This window comes from Galeopterus variegatus, unplaced genomic scaffold (assembly GCF_000696425.1).
Source record: "Galeopterus variegatus unplaced genomic scaffold, G_variegatus-3.0.2 Scaffold1748, whole genome shotgun sequence".
In the NCBI taxonomy this organism is placed as follows: Eukaryota; Metazoa; Chordata; class Mammalia; order Dermoptera; family Cynocephalidae; genus Galeopterus; species Galeopterus variegatus.
Window position 1 is genome coordinate 23,233 of NW_007727859.1, and position 12,304 is coordinate 35,536.

The window sequence follows — 12,304 nt, forward strand, 5'->3', positions numbered from 1 at the left end:
CCCGGGGCCAGGCTCACCCACGCAGCGGGCGCGGGAGGCGTCTAGCTGGAAGCCTCCGGGACACTCGCACACGGCGCCGCCGGGCCGTGGCACGCAGCGGCCGCTCACGCAGTGGCACTCGTCCGAGTCCTCCTCCGAACTGTCCTCGTCTGCGCGGGTCGGTAGAATACCGAGGTCAACACCGATCCCAGCCGATGGTGCCTACCCCGCCTCCGCCCCCTCTGGCTGAGCTCACCCCGCGGCGGCTTTCCCAGCAGCAGGGGGCTCGTGTCCCAGAAGGAATTGCTCTCACTCTGCGACGTCGGGCATTGGGACCCTGGGAGGGGCGAGGGGCAGTCAGCGACGTCGGCGCACCCGCCCTCAAGCTCCCTCTGGGCCACCCCCTCCCGGACCAACTCACCGGCGCCGCGTGGCGGGCACGGGCGGCACTGGGCGCCCCAGCCGCGGCCCTGGCGGCAGCAGCAGTCGTCGAAGGTGAGAACAGGCCCGGCCAGGGGGCCCGCACACATGCCGTCCTCTCCGCGCTGGCCCCAGCACACGTCGCGCCGCTCCTGAGCGCGCTCTACAGAGGGAGGTCGTAGGTCAGGGAGGAGCCCGAGGCAGGAACCGCCCGCCTCCATTCCAGCCCACCCGCGCCGGAGCTCCACACGACGGACAGGGCCCTGGACACCCTCACCGGCCGGGCTCTCGGGGAGCTGGCAGTCGCGGCCGGAGGGCCCGGGCACCCAGGGCGGGCGACACTCGCAGCGGTAGGAGCCCGGCAGATTGACGCAGCGGCCAGGGCGGCAGGCTGCCGGGTCCTGGCACTCATCCACGTCTATGGGCAGCGAGGGCATGGGTGGGTGGGGGTGCTGTCACATCCGGCCGGGCCCCGACCCCTCCCGCTTGCCCAGCGCACCAGCCCGGGCCTCACCCATCTCTTCCGGGCTGAGACACTGGCGCTGCGCCGGGCTGTACTCGGCCGGGGGCGTGCAGGAGCAGCGGTAGCCACCGCGCGTGTTCTCACACACCCCGTTCCGGCAGTTGGACTCGTCCAGGCACTCGTCCACGTCTGCAGAGAGGAAAAGCGGCGGTGGCGGGGGCAGGCCCGGAGGCCGGGTGGCCGTGCGTGTCTCCCGCCGCTCCCCCGCGGCCGCTGGGGCGGTTGCGCTCACCCACGCACTCCAGCAGGTTCCCGTCGTAGTAGAAGCCCTGCTTGCAGTAGCACTCGTAGCCGGGCTGCGTGTTCACGCACTTGCCCTCCTTACAGATCTCCGCCCCAAACAACATGCACTCGTCGATGTCTGCGAGGTGAGAACAGTGGCCGCTCCTGCCCGGCCGCCGGGAGCAAAGCAAACCCGCGGGAGAGGCTTTTCCCCGCCACGACGTCGGAGTGTTAGGGCGGGGCTTGTTGAAGGGGCGGGGCAGGTGGCAGAAGGTGTGGGCGTGGCTTGCCCGCGGCTAACCCAGCAAGCACCTGCGGGTTCCCCGCAAGCCCAGTCTCGGGGGGCGGGCGGGGCCGGAGGGCGGAGCCGCGCTGGGACTTACCGCGGTGGGCTGGGATGCCGTAGTTGACAATGTTGTTGTCCTGGGTGTAGCCCTTTCCGTCGGGGCAGAGGCTGTGGAACTCCGCTGCGGAGAGAGAGCGGCCGTGGGGGGAAAGGAGGCAGATTGAGCGCGCGCGTGCTGGGGGTCGGGCTCAGGCCGGGGCTCGCCGCCTCACTTCCCAGCTACCTGGGGGAGCCATTTCCCCCATCCGGTTTCCAGATGAAGAACCTGAGGCTCTGGGACAGGGTCTGACCTGAGCTGTAGACTGGGCAGGGATAGATTTCGCAGTGGTCCCCCCAGCCGGCCCCCAGAGAGCAGCAGCACTCCTGCTGGGTGACGTTGGTGGCCAATACGCTGTCGCAGAACACCGTGTCATCGAAGTTAAGGTAGCACTCCTTCTTGTGGTGGGGCTGCTCCACCTCTGAGGGGGGAGGGCAGCTCAGGGTCCTGCAGACAGACTGCCTTTGCCCTGTCTCCCCTGTCCACACCCCGCCTCTCCCCTCCCCTTCCTTGGCTCTCCTTAATGGCCCTATGAGAACCAGGATCCTTCCTCAAGGTGGCATTCAGTGCCCTTCTAGGTCTGGCCCCAGACTCCCCCAGGCAAAAGGGATTTCTTCCTGTTCCCAAAATTCAGGAAAGTGGAACCAGGACACATCTCTGAACCCCAGCTGTAGCTCAGCGGAGTTGTCTAGTGTGAGGACTGGGAGTACACTCACCCTCACAGCCATGCTGGTCCTGGGTGGGTGTGAAGCCCTCATCGCAGACACAAACGTAGGAGCCCTGCAGGTTCTCGCAGGCCCCGTGGGGAAGGCACAGGCCCGGGTCCTGGCTACATTCATCTATGTCTGGGGGAGTGAAGGGAGCAGCTGTGACGGAAACCCAGCCCTTCTTTCCCTGAGGGTGTGCCCCAAGGCCATGCACAAGTTCAGAACTGATTTTCCACTTTGTTTTCAAAGTACACACCACAGAAGTCCCCTTGTGCCTGTCTGTGCATGCGGGTAGGTGTGCGCATTTTTACTGCTGTGATTCTTCAGAAGACCTTCAGTGGCCCCCACTGACAACAGAGTGAAGTCCTAACTCTCAGGTTGGCATTTGAAGACTTCCAGCTTGGTCTTCCCATACCTTTAAGTGTCATCACCCTTTACCCTAAACCACCCTCCTCAACTCTATGCTCAGGGCACTGGTGTCTACTCTCTAGAAACACAACTAGCTCCTTCCAGATTTCTGTGCTTTGCAAATAGTGTTCTTGGGCCTAGAATACCAATGTGTGCTTTTCTCTGCCTAGGGAACCCCTATTTATGCTTCCAGTCTCAGTTCAACAGTCAACTCTCCATTGCAATTAATCACTAGGCCAGAACTTTCTTGGCACCCAGCACCCTGAACTGTGAGAATCAGCTTACATATTGGCCTTCCCCAGCTGTGAGCCCCGGGCCATTGCTGAATACCTAGTACACAGCAGAGAACCTGGCAAATAGTAGGTGCTCAGGAAACTCTTGGTGGGTAAAGGCGTGTATGAGTGAGTTGATGTGTTAGGCTAATACATGAATATCTGTAAAGAGCTTAACAGGGTGCCTGGCACACAGGAAGCAGCACGGAAGCAGTAGCTGTCATTATTACTGTTATCATTGTTATTCTAGGTGAAAGAGAAGAAGAATGAGAGATGGACGGATGGAAAGGCAGAAAGACCACAGTGTGCACAGGGGATGACTGCTCCCTGCCACTCCTCTCAGGAACCCTCAGCCAATTCCCCGTACCTTGGCACTTCCTGCCGCCCACCAGCCGATGCCCCTGGGGGCAGAGACATCTGTAGGAGCCATTGGTGTTGATGCAGTCGCCCCCAATGCAGGCCGCAGGGAAGTCACACTCATCAATGTCTGGGGGGCATCGAGAGGGTGGGGAATCTCAGGGGCTGACCCCCATGCACAGCCTAAGGCTGCCGAAGTTTCCCCCAGGGCCCTGGGTTGGTCCCTGCACCTGCATGCCCCATCCGGGATCTGGACAGGGACTGGACCTGGGCAGTGGGGGTCCCGGGGTAGGGAGAGACTAGTCAGTGCCCCAGCTCTAGGACCCTCACCCTCGCAGTGGCTCCGGTCCCTTGACAAATGGTAGCCAGAGAGGCACTGGCACTGGAAGGAGCCTGGTGTGTTGGTGCAGATGCCATTGTCACACACGTCCCCAGCCTCACACTCGTCCACGTCTGCAGAACACACAGGGTATCAGAAGGCCGGGCTGCAAATGGTCTCAGGCCTCTGTTACTCTTATCCCACTCCTGCCCGTGGCCTGGAGCACCAGAGCTGAGGCCAGTGGAGCTCAAGAAAAGCATGGGTACTCTGCTCATGTGTGGCACACTGTGCCCTGGTGACCAGGCCAGGTGCTGCCAGGGTCCCTAGGCCAGATCTGATGCTAAAGAGCTCAGGCCTCCCCATCCTTCATTCACCCTCACCAAACGGAAGGCACCCCTACCCCCGCCACCCTCTCACCATACTGCTCGGGCTTCCTTGCCCAGCACCCTTCCCTTGCTCATGTCTCCCTTCTTCCCAGGTAAATAAGCTCCCCCGTTTCTTTGTCCTTCTCACAGAATAATTTCCTCTGCTCATGCAGTGAAGCAACTTGACTCTCCTGAGGACACCTTTCCTGCAGTCCTCTCTGGTGGAGCTGGTTATTGCCCACACCCCAGACCCCTTAAGCTAGGGCTCCTCCTCCAACATGCAATGGGCACCCACGCCAGCCTCCACCCTCTCTGTGGCTGTCACACCCACCTTCCTACATCCTCTCTTTCTGTGTTCTTCTCCATCCTAGCAGTTTCCAACACCCATGTGGACAACGAGCCCCAGCCTCTGACCTCACCTTCCTGGGTCCCGCAGGTTCTGAAACCTTCACCTTAATGCCAGCTGCTCACTCTCAGGGCCCTGCGGGCCTCTGCTGTTCTATCATTTTCTATCACCTTCTCTCACAGGGCCTTGCAGCCTCCCCCACAGCCCTCTGAGCTTACCCTCAGCCCCCAGACTCTCTGACAGTTCCCAGCCTGACCCCAGGGCTCATCATCAGTGCGACTCCCGTCCCTGAGCCCATGAATCTCTCCTTCCTCCTCACTAATCTGGCAAAGCCAAGCCTCCAGTCACAGCGGCAGCCTGATTCTCAGCCTCCGGATCTGGATGTTGGGCAGGCTGGAGCCAGCCCCCCACGCTGAGCACGCCTGGCTGCAGCCACACACTCCAGCCAGATTCTTGGCACAGCTAGTGTCACCCTCTTTGACTCCTCCCAAGCCTTGACTCCTGTAAAGCCCCCACTCCCTTGAGCACTTCCAAACCGTCACTGTTCTCAGGCCACTACTTAACTCAGGCCCTTCACTGTTTCTTCAGAGCATTAAGGGTAATCGCCCTTAACCTCCTGAAAATCATCATCTACATCCATTCCCCTCTTGTCCCGTTAGAGCAAGAGATGTCCCTTCTCCTGTCCATGGCCAGCCACCTGCTGGCCCCTCCCCCCTCTCCTGGTCCCCATTGCCCCTGTCATCCCCTGGCCCACTTTCCTGGCATCTCCTTTTCAGCCTGTACCCCAAAATCCCACTCCTGTGATCCGAGGTCTTGCTCTTCCTCACTTGCTGCCTGCATATCCTGGCCTCCACCCTCATCATGCCACAGAAGCCACCCTGCCAAGGCTCCCAGGGACCTTGCTGTCTCTCTCACCAGTTCTTATTTTGCAGCAACCTCTCCATTGCACTTAGCTCATTCTTCTTCCTGGGAAGCCTTTCCTCCCCAGCTTCTCAGATGGTGCTCTGCAGCACCGCGCACCAGCCATCCTCCCCCATTGCCTTCTGCTCCTCTTCCCCCACCTGCCCCTGATGTGTTGGTGTCTACGGGACTCCGCCAGATGCACCCTTACCTGACCCACCCTCCTTGGCTGATCAGACCCATTCCAAGACTTCATAGCCCCCAGTCTACAGTCAATGGTTCCAGGTGGGCAGGTCTGGCCCAAGACTCCCAGCCCACATGGCCCACCTTCTGTTGGCATCTCCAGCTGAGAGGCCTACAGGGACCTCTCATTCAACTTGTCCAACATGGAGCTCAGCATCTTCCCTCCCAAATGAGCCCATCCCCAGAGACCCTATCCCAGGTGAGCAGCAGGACCCACTGAGTCACCCAAGCTGGAAACCTGGAGGGTCCATCACCCCCTCTCCTTCACCTTGACATCCAGTCAACAAGCTCACATAACTTGCCCCTAATGTCTCTCTAGTGTCACATCATCTCATGGCCATCCTGTGGCCACTGCTCTTATCCTGTCCACCACTGTCCCCGTCCTGAGTCTCTCCAAAGACCTCCAGCCATTCTCCTCACTCAGCAGCAGAGAACTTTCTAAAACGAATGGTGAATCTTGTCACCGTTCCCCTTATGTTACTTCAGGTGCCCCCTAACACCTTCAGGATGAAGCTCAACTTCCTTGACAGGACTTAGGAGGCCCGGGGGGGCGAGGGGAGGGAGATCTGCTCCTCCCCAGCCAGCCTCAGCCCCATCCCCTGGGCGACCCTGGCAGCTCCCTGCACACTCCAAGATATTTTTCACGTCTGAGGTGCAGAGCCTGGAATGCTCTTCCCTCTCATCCTTCTTTGTTGTGCAAATTCCTACTGATCTTTTAAGACAACCGAAGCCTCCTTCCTGCCGCTGATGCTGTTTCCAGGAAACACCCCAGCCACATCCAGGCCCACAGTCCTGCGCTCTACCGTCTCTTACGTCCCCCAGTTTCTCTGAGTCTCAGTCCCCAGGCCGCTTCTTGGTGCATAATAAACAGTGCAGGGGGAACTGCTAACGCCCCTCCCCATTGTTTGATATGTTTTTTCCCTCCAAATTTAAGTAATATGCTTTGCAAACGCAGCTTCAAGCCCTCCCTTCTAAGACCCTTCCTACGAAATTTTGGCGGTCCCTCCTTTGGTGAGGTTAGCTGAGAAGATGAACGACTGGACCAGGGAACTGGGGCATGAATTAGCCACCTCCCACCCACCCGTTTTACAGGCAGGTGACCCACTCCCCGGCTTCAGCGCGTGGCATGGCCGGGGGGTGCCGCAGCTCACCCACGCAGCTGCGGCCGTCGGACGCCGGCGTGTAGCCCTGGGCGCACGTGCAGCGGAAGGAGCCCGGGAGGTTCTCGCACCAGCCAGGCGAGCAGGGGCTGCCCTCGGCGCACTCGTTCACGTCTGCGGCGGAAACAGCTTGTCTCGGCTCCGCCCCATCGGGCCGCGCACCGAGCAGGGGTGCGGGTCTCCTCCGCACGGGCTTGGGGACGATGGCTCCACTCCCGGGCCCGTTCCCGCCCCATGCGGAGCCGACCCTGGCTCCACGGCGCTGGAAGCACCTGGACGGGCCCCGCCCACGAGCTCTCGAGGCCCCGCCCCACCCTCTCCGGGGCCCAGGCCCCGCCCTCACCGCGACAGGCCCCGCCCCCCTGGCTGCGGTAGCCGGGCTGACAAGCGATGCACTTGAAGCTCCCAGGTTTGTTCTCGCATTTGCCATCCGGGCAGGAGCTGGGGTCCCGGCACTCGTCAATGTCTGCGTGGGAGGGAGAAGCACGACCCGTCTGGAGACGTGGCTGGTGGCCCGGCGCTCGGGGTCCTCGGCAGGGCCTCCCACCGTCACAGATGACAAGACAACCCGGGCCCTCTGGGCTCCCGGACCCCCAACCTCTGAGGGGCCCAGTGACGGGGGTGCAGGCCCTCCGCCCCCAGTCCAGGTCGAGGGACGGCTGAGGACCCCCGCCCTTTGATCTGGGAGGGGTCTTCTCACCTTCGCACACGGGCGGTCGGGAGGCTTTGAGCCGGTAGCCGGGGTAGCAGTTGCACTTGTAGTGACCGGGAAAGTTGATGCAGAAGCCGCCGTCGCCGCACAGGTGGGGCTTGACGCACTCGTTCAGGTCTGAGCGGGAGGAGGGGGCGCGAAGGGAGTGGAGGGGGCGGTGGAGGGGGTTACACAGCGGTTCGGAGGAGAGCCCGCCCCTCCCCGTTAGCCCAGCGCAGCCCGGCGCTGATGGCGCTCACCCACGCACGAGCGCCCCCCCGAGCCCACGTGCAGGCGGTAGCCGCGGTGGCAGTGGCAGTTGTAGGAGCCGCCGGGGGTCAAGCAGATGCCCCTCCCCGGACCGCACGGCTCCGCCTCGCACTCGTTCACGTCTGAGAAGGACGGGCGGGCCGAGAAAAGTCAAAGGGGTGTCGCGAGCTAGGGCCGCCCCCGGGCCACCCTCCCGCGTGCCCGCCCGCCCTGCTCTCACCCACGCAGTAGCGGTGCTGCGGATGCGACCGGTAGCCCGGATTGCAATGGCAGGAGTAGTCCAGGGGGCCGGGGACGCACTCTCCGTGGCCACAGACGTCCGGGTTCACTTCGCACCCATCTGTCTCTGTGGGCACGGGCCGGGTGAGGTGGCCGAGCAGGTAGCGCTCACTTTATGCCATGTCCCCAAGGTGGACTTCAGCACCTCAGCCCTGCTGACCTGGATACCTGCGCCTGGTCACACCATGACCTCAGGTTCCTGCACACCCACACCTTATCCTAGGATTTCCTACACCTGCATCTCAGATAACCCCAATATCAAGACTCCAGATAGCCTCCAACCAGGACCGCGGGTCCCTGACATCCTTATCACCTCGACCCCAGAACCCTTGACACTTCCATCCCCACTCACTCCAAGACCCTGACCCCAGTCACCTCAAACCAAACCACGTCCCCTCAGGGCCCCTCAGTCATCCTAATACTCCTACCTAAGGGGCTCTACAATCCTCTTCTCCCCAGTCACCTCAATACCTTAAGCCCTGCGGCCTCAGTCACACCAGCATCCTCTAGCTCAGTGACTCTAACACCCCTTGCCCCAGGGATCTGGGCCCCCCATTCCAGAATGGTTGATTACTTCCCCCTCCTAAGACAGGCAAGAGCTGGTTTCCTGGGAATCCTAACTTGTGCCACAGCTGTGCACAGACAGATTCAGGAACGCTCCTGGTTCTCTTTGTCACTAAGCCCAGGACTCTCTGCCTCCTTACCTCTCCCTCCTTTTTGTTCAGCATCCCTATCCCCCATGCCCCTTAACCCCCACCATACAGCCTAGACCATGATGCTGAGCTCTGCCTTGCCACAAATCCATCTGGCCGGTGGGCTTTTGCTGGTGTTCTCTCTGCCTGGGGTACCTCTCCTTAGCCTTTTTAAACTCATCCTTCTCTGAGAAGCCTCCCCAGGTGCCTTGTTCTCTATTGCTACAGCCCCCAGGGCAGCCACCTTCCACCTGAGCCCTCATCCCAGAAGCTCATCTAGGCTGGCAGCTCCCTTGTCACTGTGTGGGCTCCAAGCCCACACAGACGTGTGACTGAATCTGGCTCAGCTGTGTAATTTGGGGCAAGTTACTGAACCTCTCTGAGCCTCAGTATTCTCATTTGGAAAATGAAGCTAACAATGGCCACTTAGAGTATGAGAAGGATAAATTATATTTAGTACGTAAAAGCACTTCAAACAGTGCCTGGCACAGAGGGATTGCTCAATCTGAGCTAGAAATTTTTATGATGTCCAAAACCCTGCAGTCACTTCCCATAGCCTCTGGCATCAAACCCAAGCCTCTTAATGAGGCTGCATGCACTGGACCTCCCCCGGTTCAGAAACACCAATCTGTGTGTGATTTCTCCCTCCTCCACCAGTGTTTCATGCTTCCATGCCTTTGCCCAAACGTAACTTCCCTTGGAAAGTCCTTTTTTCCAGTCTGCATGCCCATCCCTTCCCCATTTCTCCTCTTGGGTTTCTAACAATCTTTAAAACAGCTTTCTCTCATTATCACATATTATCACACCCCCCAGACTTCCTTCCTTCTTCCCTGATTTATTTTTTCATAGCTTTTATGAGACACACTAGATTTTTGCTTATTGATCTGTTATTTGTTGTCTGTCTTGCTCTGCAAGGACAGAAATGTTTTGTCTGTGTTTGTTCACTGCAGTATCCCCAGCACCTCAACAGTGCCTGGCACATAGTAGGTGCTCAATAAATATTTGTTGAAAAAATGAACACCTCCAGACTGGGCTGACCACCATATTACCTGGATCATTTGAGGGCAGGGTGGGATCTCTGCTGCTCACCGGGGCTTCCCCAGCACCCAGCCCTGGATAAGTGTTAGCCTGTTAGCGCCAAGGAATGAGTGAAGGGGGAGGGCAGAAGAGAAACTAAGCTCAGGGCGTGGCCTATCCAGGGCGTGGCCTTGCTGGGTGGGCCTTACCTGTGACCTGACTGGGGGCGATCTCCACCGCACTGCGGGTTGGGGGCAAGTCGGGAAGGAACAAGCGCATGGTGGGTGGTGAGGGGCGGGAGATCAGCTCTGCAGGCAGCACAGCAGCTGGTCAGAGGGTGAGAAGAGCCACGGAGCCTCCCTTCTCCCCACAGGCCTTGGGCTGGCAGCGCACACCTCAGCTTCACGACCCCTGGCTACCGAGGCTGTGAGCCAGCCCCCCTCCACCCAGTGACTTAGTCCCTGAGGACTTGTCCCTGCAGTGCCCAGCTCACCGGGGTAGGGCCGGGCAGGAGACATGGTGGCAGTCGGATGGCTCTGCTGCACTAACCGCTCCTCGCTCACTGGCTGCGGGTGACAGCAGCATGAACCCTCCGTGTCTCCCTTGCCACCCCACCCCTTCCACCTGGGCTCTCACACTCACTGAGTCCGTGGTCACCCCTAAAAGGGAAGAAGATGGATCCATTAAGGGTCGAGCTGGGAGAGGGAAGCCAGGTCCGGGATCAGCACCTGGGCATTTGTGGTTAGGGTCTCTAAGCATTCAACAATCATGTCTCTGGTCCTGAGGTTAGGGTGTGTTTGCATAGTGGTCAGAGGACCAGGTCTGGGAGCAATGGCTGAGCAAGGTCCTTGGGTTACACATCAGTCGTAGGAAGTTACAGCTCATGGTCAAATCTCTGGGTCAGAGGGTCAGAGGGCCTAGGGAGTTGTGGTTGGGTCAGGGATTTGAAGTTAGGGGGTTAAACTGTGAGGTCAGATCTGTGGATCAGGGGTCAAGTGGTCAGGTCTACGGGCTCAGCATGGGTCAGGGAACGGAAGGTGTCAGGCCAGACCTCTCTCTTCCTCTGTGTCCTCAGATGGTGGTGCCTGGCTGGGGCTGTCAGGGAGCTGCTGGGGCTTGGGTGGCCCATCAGGGTGCAGGAAAAGGGAAAAGTCGCTCTCACCCTGAATGGTGAGCGTTTGGTGGGAGGTGAGAATGTGGTACCCCTTCCCAGCTGGGCAGATCTCCTTGAAGGCAGCTGCATCAAGAGAGTGGACACAGCAGTGAGCATTCCTGGATGGGCACAGGGACACACAGACCCTGGCCCTCCACGCTTCTGGCTCACCGGTGCCATCTGCTGGGCAGCGCTGACACCGCGCACCCCAGGCCTTGCCGACACTGCAGCAGCAGAGCTGGCGGGTGAGGCGTGTGGTGAGTGGGTGCTGGCACTGGTGCTCAGGGCTCACCAGGCGGAAACACAGGCTCTTCTCCTCAGGCTTGTCTGCTGCAGGGGGCAATGGGGGGCATGGGCATCTGGGTCTGAACACTGCCCACGTCCCTCTGCCCAGCTGCTCCAGACCTTGCCTCTCTGGTCCAGATCCTTTGATGCCCATGTAGCCCCTAACTCCATATGACCCTGAACTCATGTGACCTCTGAAACTTATGTGACCCCTGACCCTGATGACCCCTGATTCTAACTACTCTGGGCCTTGTTCCTTCTGCACTCAACCCTTGACCCCACTCTGATCTCTTGTGATTTTTGATCCTTGCTGCTTGGAGCCTTACCCCTCCCATCCATGCCTTGTGACCTCCCAGGAAACTGAGTACCCCATTCTCACCAATACACTGCGTGCGGGAGGGGCCCAAGCTATGGCCAGGTGGGCAGACACAGCGATAGGAGCCAGGGTTGTTGAGGCAGTCACCATGGCGACACATGCCCGGCATTGCACACTCGTTGATGTCTGTGGTAAGCGGAAGTTTGGTCCCTCCAGTCTGGGGCCACAAGGTGACAGCAAGCTGCTCCAAGAACCTCAAGGTCCTGCCCCAGCCCCACCTCCTCCGTTGCCCACCTTGACACCTCCCCCAGTGACCCTGGTCTGCCCCTCCAGCACACAGAATCAAATCTCCTGGCCGACCATACCCTGGCAGTGGGTGCTGTTGAGTCTCTTGTAGCCCTGGGGGCAGTCAGTGCCCACCTCCCCACGTACAGGCCCTGGCTTCTGCACCCCTGTGTCTGCAGAGAGAGGACAGCATGGCAGGGGAGGGTGCTGGGGGCCTGCGGGGAGGGAAAGGAGGGCACTGGGGAGGGGCGGAGTAGGATGTGGGGTGGGCTCTGGGCTGGGGACACCCACTGCAGAGGTGGGGTTACCCCACACTGATGGGGATAGCCCATGGCATCCAGGCACTCACACTGCAGCTGGGGGCACTTGTGGCACTTGCTCTGGCCCCAGGCGGTGCCAATACTCCCACAGCAGTCTTCCTGCTTGGTGAGGCCAGGAAGGGGGTTGCTGCCACACTAGGGGGAGGAGTGTGGAGAGGGGTCACAGAGCGCCCCTCCTCCTGAGGCTCTTCCCCCGCCCCGCAGCCGGCTGATCCCCTGTTTTATGCAACCCAGTGCGCGGGGGCAGGGCAACCCTGAGACGGGCGGGACGGGATTCACTCACCGGCTGCTTGGGCAGCGTGTCCTGGAAGCAGCGGCCCAGGGGCTTCTGGGTGGGCGGCCGCGGGTGAGGGGGCTTGGGGTGCGGCAGCAGGTGCTGGGCGGGGGCCGGG

General features: G+C 60.3%; 1 protein-coding gene across 2 annotated transcripts in view; it reads right to left on the bottom strand.

Annotated features, from left to right (window-relative positions):
• Positions 1–12,304, bottom strand: part of LTBP3 (latent transforming growth factor beta binding protein 3) — a 17,279-nt gene that overhangs the window by 1,012 nt on the left and 3,963 nt on the right. Inside the window, exons 3-27 of one of the 2 annotated variants that reach the window (XM_008578698.1) lie at positions 12,196–12,304; positions 11,942–12,047; positions 11,673–11,765; positions 11,371–11,493; positions 10,878–11,036; positions 10,605–10,790; positions 10,196–10,212; positions 10,047–10,119; positions 9,763–9,861; positions 7,786–7,911; positions 7,556–7,687; positions 7,305–7,433; positions 6,948–7,070; positions 6,596–6,718; positions 3,602–3,724; positions 3,282–3,401; positions 2,244–2,372; positions 1,781–1,948; positions 1,528–1,611; positions 1,155–1,283; positions 914–1,051; positions 677–817; positions 401–562; positions 236–316; positions 18–149 (exon numbers count right to left, since the gene is read on the bottom strand). The exon at positions 12,196–12,304 is cut by the window's right edge and continues 15 nt beyond it. In XM_008578698.1, coding sequence (XP_008576920.1) covers positions 18–149; positions 236–316; positions 401–562; positions 677–817; positions 914–1,051; positions 1,155–1,283; positions 1,528–1,611; positions 1,781–1,948; positions 2,244–2,372; positions 3,282–3,401; positions 3,602–3,724; positions 6,596–6,718; positions 6,948–7,070; positions 7,305–7,433; positions 7,556–7,687; positions 7,786–7,911; positions 9,763–9,861; positions 10,047–10,119; positions 10,196–10,212; positions 10,605–10,790; positions 10,878–11,036; positions 11,371–11,493; positions 11,673–11,765; positions 11,942–12,047; positions 12,196–12,304 — 3,005 coding nt within the window. The remainder of the gene's footprint in view (positions 1–17; positions 150–235; positions 317–400; positions 563–676; positions 818–913; positions 1,052–1,154; positions 1,284–1,527; positions 1,612–1,780; positions 1,949–2,243; positions 2,373–3,281; positions 3,402–3,601; positions 3,725–6,595; positions 6,719–6,947; positions 7,071–7,304; positions 7,434–7,555; positions 7,688–7,785; positions 7,912–9,762; positions 9,862–10,046; positions 10,120–10,195; positions 10,213–10,604; positions 10,791–10,877; positions 11,037–11,370; positions 11,494–11,672; positions 11,766–11,941; positions 12,048–12,195) is intronic. The other variant, XM_008578699.1, reaches the window with a different exon arrangement.